The sequence below is a fragment of the Mesoplodon mirus genome (assembly GCF_964341445.2).
Source record: "Mesoplodon mirus genome assembly, chromosome: 10".
NCBI lineage: Eukaryota > Metazoa > Chordata > Mammalia > Artiodactyla > Ziphiidae > Mesoplodon > Mesoplodon mirus.
This window is the reverse complement of record NC_138986.1, coordinates 2,289,425-2,307,208: the sequence shown is the minus strand read 5'-3', so window position 1 is coordinate 2,307,208 and position 17,784 is coordinate 2,289,425. Positions and strand designations below refer to the sequence as shown.

Genomic DNA, 17,784 nt, shown 5'->3' with positions numbered 1-17,784 from the left:
AAACGAGGGCACTGACTATGTTGTCTTGGATGTAACGTGTAACCTGTGCAAGTGAAGCTCAAGTTTACCAATCAGTTGTGAGCTAAGTAGAACTGAGCTCAGGACACTTATACCTTGTGGAACCTGTTTTTAGACCCAAAGCTCCAGTTCCCCATGTCAGTTACCACAAGTCTGTGCAATAGTTAGGAAAAGAGCCTAGAGTTTTTGCATTTTCTGCATTCAAGCACAGAAGGATAAAGTGACTTGCCAACGCCAAACAGAGTCAGGACCGCATCTGCAATGCCGCTTTCCACCACCTTCTGCGTCACCGGTCCACCACAGCATCTTTTCCCAGCTATGAATGTGTCGTAGTCATTTAGTGATTGAATGTGCATCGGAATTGCATCAAGGAGGCTCTGATTGCTCATTTTGATGAACTGCTCTGCGACACAAAATAGCTGAAGGAAATCCTGGTAAACAACAGTGACACCTGCTGAAGTTGCGTTCAAGTTTGTAGTGCGGAATCTTAACTAACCATCGTGACTGCTCAGCGTTCCCCGGGTAGTTGTCGTGGACGCGAGGTAGGGAGCTGGACATCCTCAGGAGTAAGAATCTCTGAGCTCACAGCCCGGAGCCTCTGCTTCCTGCTTTCGGGCCCTGAGGGTGAGGGTGTACAGGAGCTTGCGGTAGGAGCGTCTGAAGGTGGGGTTCGAGAAGCAGTGCACCACGGGGTTCAGCATGCCCTGCAGGTAGGTGAGGCTGCCGGTCACGTCAGCGGCATGGACCATGGAGCTCAGGACCCCGCAGCTGAGCGCCCCTTGGAAGATGGCCAGCAGGATGCGGGCCAGGAAGCTGGGCAGAAAGCACAGCGTGAACAGCACCCCAACCACGGCCACCAGCGCCTGGGCCCTCTGCAGCTTGGGCTGCTTGTGTGGGTCTCGGAGCCGCTTCTGGAGAGTCCTGATGAGGCCGGCACTGCAGAACAGGATGAGGCCGAAGGCAAGGATAAACTGGAGGAAGAAGAGGGCTTCCTGCCAGATCAGGCTGAAGGAGGACTCCGTCCTGGGCTCAGAACTGGGGCACTCGGCCTCAGAGAGGAGCACACTTGGGTGGGTGAGGGCTGCCATCATGAGCCAGACCAGGACCGAGATCCCCCAGGCTGCCCGCAGGGATAGAAGGTTGACCTTGAGCCGCGAGTGGACCACCCGGAGGTAGCGGTCCAGGGCCACGGCGGTGAGGAAGGCGAGACCTGCCCCACGGCCCAGGGACCGCAGGAAGAGCATCCCTTGGCAAGACGTACGTCCCAGGCCCCAGGTCTTGTGCCGCAGGTAGAAGGCGGCGTGAAAGGGCAGGCAGGCGGCCAGCAGGAGGTCTGCTAGGACCAGGTTGAACAGGTACACGGCGTAGGGCTTCCACACCTTCAGACGGAAGAAGAAAGTCCAGAGCGCCACGGCATTGCCCAGCGTGCCCAGGGCACACTCCAGCAGCAGCAGCAAGGCTGTGGTCACCTCCACCGCATAGCTGTGCGCCACCGAGCAGTTGGGTGGCAGCATGGGGCCGAGTCCCCGCCGCGGCCAAGCCTGACGCAGCGGAGGGCAGGGACGCAGGCCCGAGGTTGCTCTCTTTCCCGCAGAAGGACAGAAAGCACACTGACCAGCATCCGGATAAAGCCAAAGGCAAACTAAAATTTGTCTGTGGAAAGAGGATCAGAGGCAGAGGGAAAAAACCCCTTGCAGTTTTGTTTTGCCCTGAAAGCGGGGAAGTTGTGTTTCACTTCCCACATCTGGCATTAAATGGAAGCCCTAGTGTCCCGAGAGTCTCTGCGTGTGCATGGCTCTTCATCCACAGCTGTCACTGAAGGGGCTTGGGAAGTTTGGGAAGACTTGCTGTCTATAAAGTTAAAATAATGACGGAAACAAATAGATTGTTCTCTAGTTTGCATTGTTTTCCGGTAGATCTGGTCCCGCGTTCCCCTCGAAGAGGGTATGGGTGGGGGAGGGCCTGGCCATTTTGTAGTTGCCCATTTTCACCTGTCCTTTCGTTTTGTTAGATTTGATTTTCTGCTGAGGAGGCTTCCCTGACCAGGGATGGAACCCGTGCCCCCTGAAGTGGAAGCTCAGAGTCCTAACCGCTGGACTCCCAGGGAAGTCCCTGCTCAGCCTGGTTTGGGCTTTGGAATCAAATGGACTCTGGTTCTATCTGGTCTCTCCACTTAGCAGCAATGTGGGGGTGGATATGATAATACCTGCCTGCGGGGTCCTTGTATGTGAGATACTCTTACAGGTACAGCACTGTGCACTGTATCTGGGACATCTCAGGTGCCAGATACATTTGCTGCAGTCATTATTAACCTGTCTGATGCTTAGACTTTTAACAAAACGATGCTTAGACTTTTAACAAAACTTTTTTTCTCTCCCAATGTGGTAATACAATTTCGCACCCAACTGCAGTTCCACGGTTCTTCGATGTCTTCGTTTCTGAGACCTAACTTGGAAGCTCCAAGGGGTCTCAACAGTGAGAATTACTAGTTCGCTGCATGTTTTCCACGCGTCATGTGCTCTCCTGTGTTATTGCAATGAGCCGAGCAACACGAGGTGCAGTAGGTACAATTTTAAGCTCTATTTTTTTAATAAATGTATTTATTTATTTTTGGCTGCATTGGGAAAGCTCTATTTTATGGATGAAGGCGTGGCAGTTCAGAGAGGTTAGGTCACTCGCTCCAGGTCACAGGGCAGTCAGCGGCAGAAGCAAGGTCCCCCCAGCCCAGCTTGCACCAGAGCCCAGGGTCCTGACCACGCTGCCCACCACTTCCCTGCTGGCAGCAGCCTCACTCCTGTGTGCATGAAAAGTCTATGTCTCATGAAGCCCACCACGACTATTGATTTGCATGACATTTCGGGTCATTTGACTTGTAGTCCTTCTTGCTTTAATTTTATCAGGGTTTTCCTTTCCAGCTGGGCCACCAGCCCACACGTTCCCCCATCTCTGTGTCACTCAGGTTCACCGGCCTCGTGTTTCCTAAGAAGGTGCATTTGGAGAGTCGTCCAAGCGTCCAGAGCTGCAGAAACGTCCCGACTGGTGCCTCTAGTGACACCTCCCATGAACTGCATGCCTGTTATAAAGGGTTCCTTGGGGGCACAAAAGGATGCGTTTGTTCCAGGTGAGGGTTGGCTGGGGACCACGTGTCTCACCTCCAGGGATGCCATAGCACACGCACGGTAACACCAGAAAAGCTGGCACTCACTCATCTTTTCAGGGACGGGAGTTACACAAATGCAGGGAAGAAACGGATTAAATCCTTTCTCTTAACACATTGATAACTTGAGAGACGTTAAAAGCTACCCCTTAATTGCAGATTTCTGTCCACAGTCCACCAAAGACTTTCTAAATTATAAATATTCTAGCTCAATAGGTAACATAAACATTAATAATTACACATTTTCCTTTTTAAAAATAGAAAATCAAAGTTACAGAATTTTTGAAAATTCTGCTTGTCTTTCTCAGCACCCTGGTGTATTTTCCTTACTTCTGAAAGACTGAATTGTCCTTTACTTCCTCTCTTTTAAAGTTATAATATTCGAGCTTTTCCCTTAGGGATCTTGTTAAATCTTTTTATCCTTAGAAACTCCATTTTCAAAAACCATTCTATTTCTTCAATACTCTTCCTATTAAGAAAACTTCTCTGTTCTCACTCCAATTGGTTTCACTTTTTGTTCGATGTCAATAAATGAAGAATACTTGGTCAGTAAACTGTGATTCTCTTTCAAAATTTCCCTCACATCCAAGCCCTGTGGGAATCTACCACCCACTCACCCACAAGGGGGCTGCCCGTCCAGTGTCACAGCTTGGGGAGCGGCCGGCTCTTCGTAACCACAAGCCTGAGAAACAGGAAGAGGAGGGCCTGTCCCTGAAACTCACACTTCGGTGGGCCGAGTACAAGTTCCCAGAGCTGAAGAGACCTGGGGCGAGCCCAGCGAAACCAGGCTGGAGGGGTATGTCTCAGGTCACTGACAGAGCAACAGGGCTGCAGCTCTGCCGGGTTGTGACACAGTCCCAGGGGTGCAAGTCTGGGTCAGGGGGTAGGGCCTGGCGCCCGTGGACGCAGGGTCCCGTCCTTGGAGAATCCACTCTCAGTGCCTCCTCGGCAGGTCCCCTCAAATTATTTTTCTTCCCCGGATTCCTGGCCTAATAGATCTAGAAAGAACACCAAAGGAACGTAAGATCTTCTTTGTCAACTTTACACCTATTTACTAAAAACAAACAACAAAAATTAAAATCAAACACACGCAAAGCCCTCCTATACCTTAGACACAAGTTCCATGTCTTAGAATCTTTCATAAAGTGATAGCTAGTGACATAAACAAAGACTTAGCAACGATTTCCCTGCCTTTCCTCGCCGTGGCACGGCTCCCAGTGACCTTCGTTTCATTTACAACATGGAAATTTCAACAGCGGCATGAAGGCACTGCTGAAACCTGCCTCCTGCAGGGATCCTGGCCGGGACAGTGGGTGGCACTCAGCTGGCCGCACCCCACGCCGACCCCGCCCGCTGGGAGCCTGTCCCCCATGGACCGCCTCTACTCGCTGGTTCTAGCTCCACAGAAGGGCGTCTGTGATTTCCCATGATGCAACAGAAGGAAAAATTTTAAACAAAAGTACAAAATATTCAAAAGCAAATTCATCATATTCTACATATTTGACTTTATTTCTTTACTACTTATTCCCTTCCACTGAACTTTCAACTTTCTAATTCTGCATCAAGATGAGATTGTTTTAATTTTTGTAACCTGAGACTACGTGGTAGTATCTAATTTACAAAATGCTCTTGGATACTTTTACTTATTCTTGCAAGAGAAAGTCACAAAAACCTCTTCAACCTCTAGGCGCCGTCGTGCGTGTCTCCCCCCACACGCAGACGCTCCTGCCCTCACTTCCCTTCAAGGACTCGCTTCACCTGTCACTTCTCAAGAGGGCCTTCGGGGACCAGCCTTCGAAAATAGCACTGCCGTCATCACTGCTCACTCACCACTCCTGGGTGACCCAGGTGTGTCACCTGGATCAGACGCAGCTCCACCCCTAGGGGCAAAGCAGGACTGGGTGTGTGGCAGTGATCTACCGAGTTCTTTTTTAAAATGAATGAATTAATTAATTTTGGGCTGCGTTGGGTCTTCGTTGCTGCTCGCGGGCTTTCTCTAGCTGTGGTGAGTGGGGGGTGCTCTTCGTTGCGGTGCGCGGGCTTCTCATTGCGGTGGCTTCTCTCGTTGTGGAGCATGGGCTGTAGGTGCGCGGGCTCAGTAGATGTGGCATGTGGGCTCAGCAGTTGTGAATCTCGGGCTCTAGAGCGCAGGCTCAGTAGTTGTGGCGCACGGGCTTAGCTGCTCCGCGGCATGTGGGATCTTCCCGGACCAGGGCTTGAACCCGTGTCCCCTGCATTGGCAGGCAGATTCTCAACCACTGCGCCACCAGGGAAGTCCCCACTGATTTCTTGAATAAACGAATGAATAAATAACTACACATTCTCAGGTTCACAAAAAGTATAAGGAATGCCGTCTTTTGATACAAGTTGATTTCTCCAGGAGCAATGAAACTAAAAAGACACCTTTGAAGACCAGTCCTGTGCGGCCACCTTAACGTCTGTCCTCGTCTGCCTCTTGTGTACCCACTCAGGAAGGCCTAGGTAGGGGATTTTCATCATTTTGAGTTTGAGACTCAGTTCATTTACACCTGTAGTGAAAAAAAATGAAGAAAAAAATTAAAGGGCTTTTTTTTTTTTTAACTAGGAAGTGCATTTGCACACCGTGTTGGAGTTTAAGTACAGACCTACTAGAGAATGGACTTGAGGATATGGGGAGGGGGAAGGGTAAGCTATGACAAAGCGAGAGAGTGGCACGGACATGTATACACTACCAAACGTAAAATAGATAGCTAGTGGGAAGCAGCCGCAGAGCACAGGGAGATCAGCTCCGTGCTTTGTGACCACCTAGAGGGGTGGGACAGGGAGGGTGGGAGGGAGGGAGACGCAAGAGGGAAGAGATATGGGGACATTTGTATATGTATAACTGATTCACTTTGTTATAAAGCAGAAACTAACACACCATTGTAAAGCAATTAGACTCCAATAAAGATGTAAAAAAATAATTAAGTACAATTATTCAACTTTTGCTGAAATTTTACCTTTGTAAGATTAAAATTTTTTCTGCAACAATAAATGATGCTCAAGGTGATTTCTTAGGCAAGAAGCACTCATTCCTTCCTTTGGTGCTATTCACATCCTAGCAATATTCTGAGGTTGCTAAATTTCCTTGACATGGACCATAAACTCAGACTGGTGCCCAGGACCCCTGCACACTGCCCCAGCCAGGGACTTCCAACCTCTGGGACTGCTTCCAGCCTCTTTCTCTGAAATGACCTCTTTTCCTGGAAATGACATAGCTCCTTTCTGTAAGGTCCCCCTCCCAGGCCGGAGGTGAAAATCAGATGAGAGAGTGAAGAGTCAGCAAGTCTCCTGCAGAGTCAGCCCACGTGGGAGAGAGCAGAGGCCCCTCGGGAAGAGGAAGGACAGGACTCTGGCCCAGGCCGTGGCCTGGCTCTGGGGACTTCTGAGAGTCTGTGGGGAAGCCGCTGACCAAGGCTGAGAGAGGTGGGCGGCCCTCCCAGCATGGGACCGCCGGGCGGTCCACAGCTGGGCCTGGGCTGTGGTTGCACGTCCCCGGCTGCCCTTTCCAGGCGCTGGGCCCCTCCCTGCGCCTGGCTGCCTTGGGATGCTTCTCCTTCTCCCCTGCCCCCGCTGCCTCTCAAGTACACATCGTACTGAATTACGTATCATGTCGCTGTTTACAAACGCGTGTGCTCATTGGTCCTCCTCACGGGGATATAAATCGCTTAAATCTGGGACGTATTCTAAGAATTATAAGTATTTGTAGTCTCAGCACAGAAGGAGCAGCACAATACATTCTGAATTTTTCTGAATAAAAAAGAATTTAATTTTGCCCAAAAGATGTCTGCCGCCCAGCTCTCAAAGCCCACTTTCCTGCCCTGTGTCCCTTCCCCCCGGCAGGATTCTGCGCCCTCCTCTGGGCCCACGCCACTTCAGACTCGCTTAGTGGAGCACGTTACAGCCCTTTGTGTCCCTGCAGACCCTCTTGATCAGTCTTACGGCCCTGGCGTCCCTCCGCCTGGAGTGATGGAGACCCTTGGCTCTTCGGCGTTTGGGCTGCGTTCAGTCGGACGTCTCCCCCCAGCTAGGGGTGCACCAGAGCTAGGCTTTCACCCTTCGGTAACGTTTGTCACAGACATTGTTTGCCCTATTGACCCTGTGTGGCGACCACCCAGCACACACTAGGCCTCTGCCTGTTCTCTGGATTGGCAGTGGGTGGGAGCAGGACCACCCGGGCAGGAACAGAGGAGGCAGACTGGACAGGGTGTCCGCCCACCGCTCCTAGCAGCCCTGGACACAGTGCTTCGTGCAGGGCGGGTCCTGGGGTGCCGGCTCGCCAGGGGCCACCGTCCAGCTGTGGGTGTGACTTCCACAGGCCCGTCCCCCAGCCAGCTTGGTGTGGACGCGGGAACCCTCTCTCGTCTGGTCCGAGGCGAGTCTGGGGTCTTCCTTTGGCAGCTGCAGAGCCCAGTTGAAGGGTTTGGGACCAGAAGCCGGCATGCTGGTCACCTAGCGATGCAGCCTGCTCTCCTCACGAAGGGGGTCATCCCCTCAGGGGCAGGGCCAGGGCTCAGGAGCCCGTCCAGGGTATGGACGCCCTGGCGGGGGTTCTTTCCATGAGACCCACACAGGCCAAGGGCTTGGTGGCCCATCAACGATACACCTGAGGGCTCAGAGGTGGTAGGCTCGTCGGGTGGGCCTCCCGGGGTCTCCTGGGGATGCACCTTAGTGGGGCCTCAAAATACATTATTTCTACATAAAAACAGTTGAGTTTCCAAAATGAATCTTTATTATTCGTTGAAGCCATGTTTAAAGCAGACAGCAGGTTGGACCCACCCTCCAGGAAGGCTGAATGCTGCCCCCAGGGTCTCACCCCCTCTTCCAGGGCCCGTGGGCCACGCCTGTGGACTTCAGGCCTTAACCCGAGAGAACTGTCTAGCATCTCAAAGCAGGAGCCTCACTGAAGAATCTTTTTACTCAGCGCCTCGGGCTCCAATGTGTTATTACCTCTCTTGATTACTGTTTAATGTTTCCCTGCTATCTACTAGATTACAGGCACTGTTATAACCGCTCAGGGCCAATAAACTGCTTCACGTAACTATATGAAAACTGCACGACACAACAGCTGAAGATGTTGGCTAAGTTGTATCAAGCAAAAGGGAACCATTGCAGATTTTCTAACTAGCAAACCAAGAATAACAGTAATTCATTGTATGTAGCCTAGAAGGCATTTCTCTTTTTCGGTCTGACGTGTTCACTTGTTCATTATTTATTTTTATCCTCCAGCCACATGTGCTGGTAAATTTTGTAAAAATGAAGTGTAATTAATTAAGTTCTTCCCCTGACTGTCTTCAGGCGCATAAAACGAAGGGCAGGTTTGGGGAGGATTTCAGTGATGTGCACACGGGGAGGGCCCTGCAGACTTGAGGAAGGGTATTTAGGCTGCATTGTCCAGGTGAGCGATTTATACCTTCTGAATTTGAGCAACAATTTAACATTTTCCTGTCAATTTGAGATGGTCGCATGGGCTTCCAGGATGTCAGGCTAAGTGCCCGCCTGGGCGTCAGGGCTGGGAAAGGAGGCGACTGTCCAGATAAGGGCACCTGAGCAATAAGGAAAATGCAGGGAGCACTTCTCTGGTGACAATGATCGTTGTTTTCCAAAATGAGAAAGCACATTCCTCCTCCAACTGTGTCTTTTCCATGTTCAACTTCCTTTTGATAAGTTCTCATCGGGCTCAGTTCTCTCCGTGGCTTGCGTTCTCTATGAGACCCCGGGCCTCCTCAGACATGGAAAGGCTTCAGGATGGCTCAGTGCGCCCTGGTCACTGACCACATGCATTTTGGACTTCGTGGTCAGAAAACCGACTCAGAGGTGCATCCATGCGCCGGGGCAGTGCTGATCCAGGGTCGCCTTCCACATCGGCTCCATGCTGAAGCCCACGCCCTTGGGGCTTTCTCCCATACGTTACGTGGACCTCACAAGCGCCCACCATTTACAGCATCCTTCTAACCTCACCTTCAAGTGCACAGGCCTGCTCTTTGTGGCCGGAGGCTCTTCTCTTGCATGCCCTCCTCTGATAGGATTGGGAGGAAGCTGGATTCATTATGATGTTTAAATCTAGGATTTTGGTGGCGTCCAAGCAAGCTCTGAACCCATAATAGAATTTTCCCTATTTTGATTACCCCTCAGTCCCATCTGTAAGACCCACACCCCAGGTGGTCGATAGAAAAAGGACCCCATCTACCAAGCCTGAGGGAGGGAGACAGGGAAAACAGCATGATTAAGTGAATGTGGAAGTCTTTTCCTGGCCCCCAAAGATCTTCCCACCCTGTGACCATGCCCTTGACATTTTGCCAGTTAACATTCATTGAAAACCAAAACTTGTACAGCTCCTGGTTCATTGGAAGCATGGTAAATATTTATTGTGAATGAACTTTTACTTATGACCATCGTCACTGCTGTACTGCTTGAAGGACTTATATGAACAAGATACTTCTATAATAAAAACTTGAGAGAGACACATATAAGTGCATAAAAGGAATCTATGGTTTGGGGAGCTGTTGCCTTGGAGGAAGTGATGGGAATGGGTCGCCAGGGGTCCGTACTGGTGGTCATCTGTTTCTTGTTCTAGGTGCTGGTTACGTGGGTGTGTTCAGTGTGCGAAAATTTATCAAACTGTACACATATACCTTTTCTGTCTTTATGTTACAATTCAGGAAAAACTTCCCAAAACTTAAGAGCATCTGCCTCAGTTGAAGAGCATTTGAAATTATTATCACTATCTGCCCTTTTAGTAGCTAACACCTCAACCAGGCGTTATGAAGCCAGGTTCTAGTACCATTTTTTCTAGTACCTGGGGTATGTGACCCAGGCCAAGTCACTAATCTTACTGACTAGTCTTGCTTTTCTTGTCAATATCACAGGAAGAATTTAAACTAGAATCATCTTAATGCCCTTTCTTTCCCAACTCCCACAGATTTCAACCGTGTAATTGAAATGGAGCAGGACCTATGGTCTGTGCCCCCCATGTCCTCCACCTGACTTTTGTCTGTGAGAAAACTTTAGCTTAAGAATAAGTTTAATTAGAAAAGTGAGAAAATGCAGAAGCAAAGTAAAGCAGCTCAGTAGGACTACATAATAATAGTTTGGTCATTAACCAAAGTCAGGGACCTTTAGTTCCTTCTCAAGGGCTATAGATAATATTCTGAACCATGTCCCTTGAGCTTCTTAATAGATACTGAAACCCCTACCAGGTGGAAGAAGTCAACTACATGATGACTGGTCTGTAGCCACGACATAAACCGCCACAATTCCAAGAACTGGCCTCAAGGAAATGGGAACAAACCGACCCTGGAACTGAAGATTAACTGTACCTAAAACAATCAAGATGTTGCTGATCAGAGCACCGCACGACCAATTTCAAGATGACCGTCAGGGCTGACTGTGCCATTTCTGGATGTAGCCCCCTCCCTCCACCTTTATACCCCTGAAACTCCCCTTTTAAAATCTCTCACCCACTGATGGTCTGGGTGGGGGAGCCAGTCTTTGACAGGGGTCTACCCTCCCCGCTGGTTCCTGACATCCAAAATAAAGCAAGCGTTACTGGCTTTTGAGCAGCAAGCAGCTGGACCCCACTTTCAGCAACATAATGACCCTTGACCCCAAGGCCACGCTTGGGCCAGTGTCTCTTTTCCAGAGAAGCCCTCTGGGAAGAGTTGGAAACACCCACTGTCGACACTTCTCTTTTCTCTTTGAGCCACTAGGTTCCCGTCTTCATCCCAAACTCCCCTGTGCTGCTCTGGTCGTGAACACCAGAGACCTCATCGTTGCCAAACCAATGCCGGCCATCGCATGGACAGCCGTGGACGTGGCGCGCCCGGTCTCTTGGAACACTTTCTCCGTCGGGGCTCTGTGGTGTCCCTCTCAGCGCCGTCATTTATCTCACTGGTCACTTTTCCCCAGCCCCTCCTGCTGATGTTTAAAGCCTGGAAAATGCAAGGATTCAGACCCCAGATCTTTGCTTTCCTCCATCTCCACTCACTCAGAGTTGGTCTCTCTTGCTGTGCCATGACTTTAAATCTCATCTATATGGTGATAACTTCCGAGTCTATCTCTTTCTGTGTGGTACCCCCTCAACAAAACCACCTGAATGTCTAATAACATATCAAAACTAACAGACTCAAAACCAGACTCCTGATTTTTCACCCTGTGGCCTTGCCCCATTGCCAGCCTTCCCCGTCTAAGGGGCCACTTCAGTCTCAGTTCTTGTTAAGCCAGACTTCTGGAGTTTTCCTTGCTCCCTGCCTCTACATCATCCATCCTGTAGACTCTGCCTTAAAGCATATGCCAGATTAGACCACTTTCACCCCTCCACAGCCACCAGTCCACCTTGGTGTCAGCCATGCCGTTTCTTGCCCCATCGAATCAGTAGTTTCCTAATCAACTCTGTCCCAGCCTTGCACGGTGTCTTCTCCACCCACAGCCAGTGAGCCTTTTACAATTATCATATTACGTCAGTCCTCTGATCAGTGCTCTCCAGTGGGTTCTGTACTGGGTGAAATAATGTCCCCAGCAAATTCATATCCTTCCCAGAACCTCAGAATGTGACCTTCTTTGGAAGTAGGATAATTGTAGAAGTAATCTGCAGTCTGCTCAGATGAGATCATACTGGAAAAGGGTGCACCCTTAATCCAATATATGGGTCTCCTTATAAGAAAGGAAGAGACACACAGACACACTGCAGACACACACACACACACACACACACACACACTACAGACACCCTGCCCCCAGGCTGTCTCTGGCTACTGGAGGCTCCCGTGACCCGACTTGGCTCTCTTCTCCTGGGCACCTTGTGATCCTCTCCCTCAGGACCTCGTCACAGAGCTGGACACACGCACCCAGCATGGGAGAGCGGCTCCCCTCCCGCGCTGCAGGGACAGCTGTCCTGACACCCCATGTCACTTCACTGGTCCTCACAGCGCCTTCCCCCAGGGGCTTATCATTCGTGACAGAGAAGAAACGTCTGGAGAGCGACACCTTCCTGTTCTGTTCACTGCTGTGTCCACCAGACCTAGAACAATGGTACTTAACAAGTGCTTAATAAGTACTTGTGGAATAAATGGATGATACATTTGAATTTGCTTACTATATAACTTCCTTGTGTGACAAGATTGTTCAAGGCAAAACAAGCCTGCTTGGAATTTGTAGGGTCAAGAAAGGAAGCTAAATGGCTAGGATTAAGCCTCAGGACAGGTTGCTGGCACAGCAGAGATCAAGACTGTCTTCTAGGAGATGTGGTTATATATATACAAAGGAATGTTACTCAGCCATAAAAAAAAAAAAGAATGAAATAATGCCATTTGCAGCAACATGGGTGGACCTAGAGATGATCATACTAAGTGAAGTAAATCAGACAGAGAAAGGCAAATCTCATCTGATATCACATATATATGGACTCTAAACAATAATACAAACGAACTTATTTACAAAGCAGAAACAGACTCACAGACTTAGGAAACAAACGTATATATGTATATATACCTGAATTACTTTACTGTACACCTGAAACTAACACAACGTTGTAAATCAAAAAAAAAAAAAAAAAAAGACTGCCTTCCAGGAGACTCTGATGCAGAGCTGGAGGGGCAGGTGGGACAGCGAGGGGGCTCAGGAGAGAGAGCAGAGGGGAGGGGCTGGGGGCAAAGACCTTCAAATGGTGGCCCTGGGGTTCCCCACGTCCTTGGAACCTCCCACAGACCTACATTAAATGTAAACCCTCCCAAACCTGGTTTCTTTAAGGACGTTTCCCTTGCCTCAGAATTTCATCGATGGAATGCGTGTTTCCCTGTGTGTGTCCACCAGTGAATCCTTGTGGATCTCATGGCCACAGGTTAAAATCTCCACTCGGGTCCCTGATCACATTCCAGGGCGGTAGGTGGAGGGAAACAGAAACCCCACAGGACTGGAGATTGGAAGAAAGGAACTAGTCTCTAATTAAGGGCTGCTCCATACAACGTGAAAACATCCCAAGGGCAGACATGGGTGGAGCCTCGAAAGAGAATGACCTGCTTTTGAATTCCTAGATAAGAGGCTTTCCCTCCCAAAGCAGCCTGGTGGGGAGGCTTGTGGTTTTTTGTTTTATTTTTGTAAGGAACTCGGGGAGAAGAGGTGAAGGAGCACTGCACTGAGAGTCGGACTGATGTTCTAACAGAAATAACAAGCGGGTCACGGAGCCGGAGGAAGGTGGGCAGGAGCATCACCTGTGGCTGGAGCATCGCCCCGGGAACTCAGGTGAATGACGGGCAGAGGACCGCCCGCCCGCGCGCCCTGTTCCGCCCGCCCCACCCGCCAGGGGGCGCCGTGCACCCGTCGTGCCCGCTCCCGCAGCCCGGGTGATGCGGCACCGTCCGCCCGGTCCCCACGGCACCCCTGGACACGCACTCCTCTCCCACCTGCTGCCCCTCCAGGGTGCTGAGCCCCGGCGGGAGGAAAGGACAAAGAGGGAAACTAACCGACTGCTGCTCCAGACCCAGCTTCCTCCAGCTGTGGGATCTGCCCACGTTGCCACCCTCACGCTGGGGAGGGAACAGACAAGGGGACAGATTGTTTTCCCGGAAGGAGCCTCAAGGGCCGGCGAGGAAGAAAGGGCAGAACCCTCTGGGGAAGCCATGGAAGGGCACCTGAGCCAGCCAGGCTGCTGCCTGGGGGAGGTTAGGGCAGTTTTAAAAGACTTCCCCTAAGGAAAGACATCTAAGGGGAACTTTGAGCACTAAAGTAGGCCAGCAGTGGAGGAGGAAAGGAATTTTAATAAAGCCAGCAATACCCGCTTAGATGCGGAGATGATTATATTTATAAGTAATACACACATAAACTTGTATTGGGGGAAGTGTATATTATTTCTCGGGGAGAAAAGGGATGGCGGGGGACAAGGACGAGAGAGGACCAAATCCTGGAGGGTGCTGTAAACCAGGCTAAGGCGCTGGATTTCACCCTGAAAGAAAAGGACCATGGCTGGTTGTTTGTGAGCAGGGGAGGCAGCATGTGACTCTGGCACTTTGGAAGATTGTTGTTGGGTCATGAAGCACCAGGGACCAAGGAGAGAGGGGCTGGAAGCTTTGGCAGAAGCAAAACCCACAGGGGCTGGCGACCGAGGGAGGTGATGCTGGAAGCAGAGGAGTGTCTGGGGCCTGGCGGGAGAGAGCCGGGAGCTGAGGCCCAGAGCCCCCGGAGCTCATGAGTGTTGTCTGCCCGTGGCTGAGTGGGGGGGCAGAGGTCCGCAGCGGAGGCCGGGCCCCCGCAGTGGGTGGCTGGAGGCCGGGGGGAGCAAGCCGCTGCAGCAGCAGAGAAATAACATGATTTTAAAACCAGGGGAGCCTCACACCAGCTACACTTTCAAACACTTGGGGAGTTTTTAAAAATGCTGATGCCCGGGCTCCACGCCAGGCTGGACCCCTGGGTTAGAGGTCGGGAGAGACAAACCCAGATGCCCCCCAACCATGAGGATGAAATGAGCTAACACACGCAGAAGGCTCATGGCTGGTCAAGGGCTCAGCAAAGTGGTGGTGACGGCCCTGTGGGGGGCCACCGCGTCGCCTGGGCTGGGGGTGCCCCTGCAGCTCACGAGACGCTACCCCCAACAGGCTGCTTTACCCAGACGCTTAGCCGAGCATCTGGAGGCCAGCAGCTGAAGCACCACCCGTGAATGTGTCCCAGCTGGTCTGCCTGCAGAGCCTCACCTCCCCACAGCACGTGACGGGGGAGAATTGCCCTTGAGCGGAGACGAAGCCCTGGAGACATACTTTGCAATTAGATTGATATGTCAAATATTTAATTCTGGTATTTGAAAGAGAAAACCAGGAAGCTTGGGCCCCGTGAGCCAGAGCAGAGGTAATTTGATGGAGCAGTTGGAAGCGCGTGGGGAGGTGGGAAATGGGAGATGAACACAGATGATGGGCAGGAGGGAGGCCTGGAGAGGGCCCTGTGGCTGGGGGAGGGGGAGGTTCTGAGAGCAGGTCTGGAGGAGGCTGGAGGGGGACTCAGGGATGCGGAGGAAAGCTGCGACCCGGGCCTGGAAAGGGACTCGGGAAGAAACACCATCTTCGATTTTGAACTGAATGTGAAACTGGAAAATATTGCCGAACACCTTAGTCCTTTTTAACCCTCACATTCTAGGTGATTTATTTTGTCATCATCTCTGACTAGTAAAATGGTTTGTGTACTTTACTCCCTGACTACGTAAACCCTGTTGGAGCGGTGCTAGTCTGTTCTGGGTGAGGCTGAGGGTATGGGTCATCTAAGGCCCAAAGCCTGGGCTTGAGTAGAACTTTCCAGGCTCCTGGAGGGCACAGTGGGAAGTGAGTGACCTTTCTCACTGAAAGCCACCCTCCTGGCCCTGCAGCACCCCTGGCCCTACCTGTCCACAGAATCACCGTCCGGCAGAAGTCCCTGAGCTACTGTCAATGGTCACCAGGACCAACCTGCCAGAAAATACCCGGTCCTCTGTCAGAGGCAGCATTCATGGGCTCGTCCACATTCCTCACCTGTGACCCACAGGAATACTCCTTTACATCTTAGGACCTCGAAAACTATTCTCTTAGGACCTAGAAAATTATTCTCTTTTGAAACACTGGCAAGCCTCCTTGTATCAGATAATGATTGTTAGGCCATCTGTGTTCTTTTTTTTTTTTTTTTTTTTTTTTTTTGCAGTACACGGGCCTCTCACTGTTGTGGCCTCTCCGGTTGCGGAGCACAGGCTCCGGACGTGCAGGCTCAGCGGTCATGGCTCACGGGCCCAGCCGCTCAGCGGCATGTGGGATCTTCCCGGACCAGGGCACGAACCCGTGTCCTCTGCATCGGCAGGCGGGCTCTCAACCACTGCACCACCAGGGAAGCCCGTGTTCTTTTTTATTGCCTGGGCTGCCAGTAAACTGAGCACTCGTTTTAGACAATGATCGTGAGTCTGGCAGCATAAGCCTAGATTACTGCCATGCTCGCTTTCTCCTTATTATTATATGCTTGTAACTTTGCTATTTCTACAGTTAACATTTTATTTTAGATATATCTTTAATTTTTAGGAAATTTTTAACAATAGATTGCGACATACTTTCATACATTATATTTTTAAAAACCTTGCCCTCATTAATTACTCTGAGCAAGTAGTAAGATTACACCTTTGCTCCTGAGCCCTGGGAGGTGGGTCAAGAGATTTACGACTGTTGGATCCAATCCAGTCGAGGCTTGTAATAACTCCACCGGAGTTCACAGATAGACAAAACCATTGCATTTTAACCTTAGTCTGGGGCGTTCATTCTCCTCACTCCACTGTGTACAGCCCTTCGCAATGTTTTATAATAACACACTGTCTTTTAAAAAAATTTCGAAGCCTTTTATTTTTTTACATATATATATTCCCTCTCTCTCTTTCTCTCTCTCTCTCTCTCTCTATATATATATATATATACTCTTTTTCAGATTCTTTTCCCTTATAGGTTATTATAAAATATTGAGTATATTTCCCTGTGCTCTACAATAGGTCCTTGTTGTTTATTTTATATATAGCAGTGTGTCTATGTTAATCTCAAACTCCTAATTTATCTCCCCCACCCCTTTCCCCTTTTAATAACACACTATCTTAATGATTCCTTATGAAGCAGGAATAGTTGCATTTTGCAAATGGAATACTAAGACCAAGGTTAAATCACTTGCTTTCTGCCACAATTCAGCCTTCCCAGAGCAACACTGACATGATGCAGGGACCCACCGCTCATCCTCCCCACCTGCTCCGGCCCAGGTAGAGACAAGAGCCCTGAGGACCCTGCCTCTCCGCCCCATCGTACCAGGGCACCTGGGCACATGCCCAAGTTCAAAGGATGAAGAGGAAAGAAACGGCCCAAATGCTGTAGGCAACCTTCCAGGAGGGCCAACGTGCCGGCCCTGCAGCCGGTTGGCAGATAGGAAAATGTTATCCAGCTGGGAGGCTTCGGCAGCCCTGGAGGCTGCCCTCCAGACACCCAAGCCTGCGTCCAGCTGGACCTGAAGCCCTTCCGTCCCCGGAGGGGCTTGGGCTTCTGGCACATTTTTCTTTGGGCATCATCAGCAGCAAACAAAACAAGGTGCTCAACCATCTGTTCAGAGCCTGGTGATGCCTTGGCCTCGAGTGAGCTCTTAAGGCAGTGGAATCTGCCTCAGGACCACATGGAGATGCAGTGCCCTCCACTTGGCTTCTCTGCTTGGAACTGGGAGACGGGGCAGCCTTGGGCCGGACATTCAAGTCCGGGCCTCTCTGCCCACATTCCCCTCATTTCTGGGTGTCTGCTGGATCTCTGCAGGCAGAGTACCCCCAGCACCAGCACCCAGGCTCAGGAGGACTCAGCACTCCCAGCAACAGTACTGAGTGTCTGGCTGTTGCCTTCTAAGCCAGGTCAGCCCATCCTTGGGGCGCAAGCAGGTGCTCAACAGCACGCAGCCCTGCGTCAGGTCACACCAGTGCTGACAGTCACCGAGGGCGCCTCCCCAGCCTCCAAAAAATTAAAATAAATAAAGTAAACCCAAGACTGCCTGGGGTGCCCCTGTCTCTGGGCTCTGATGCTGGGCACTGTTGGACAGAGTGCACCCCTGCTGGACCCTCAGCCTAAGGCATAATC

At 50.8% G+C, this 17,784-nt stretch overlaps 1 protein-coding gene across 1 annotated transcript; it reads right to left on the bottom strand.

Annotated features, from left to right (window-relative positions):
• Positions 1-578: 578 nt before the first annotated feature.
• GPR31 (G protein-coupled receptor 31) lies at positions 579-1,532 on the bottom strand (the record flags this gene model as incomplete). Its single annotated transcript, XM_082634098.1, has 1 exon — positions 579-1,532. One exon carries the CDS (start codon positions 1,530-1,532, stop codon positions 579-581), a length of 954 nt encoding a protein of 317 aa, XP_082490224.1.
• Positions 1,533-17,784: the final 16,252 nt, after the last annotated feature.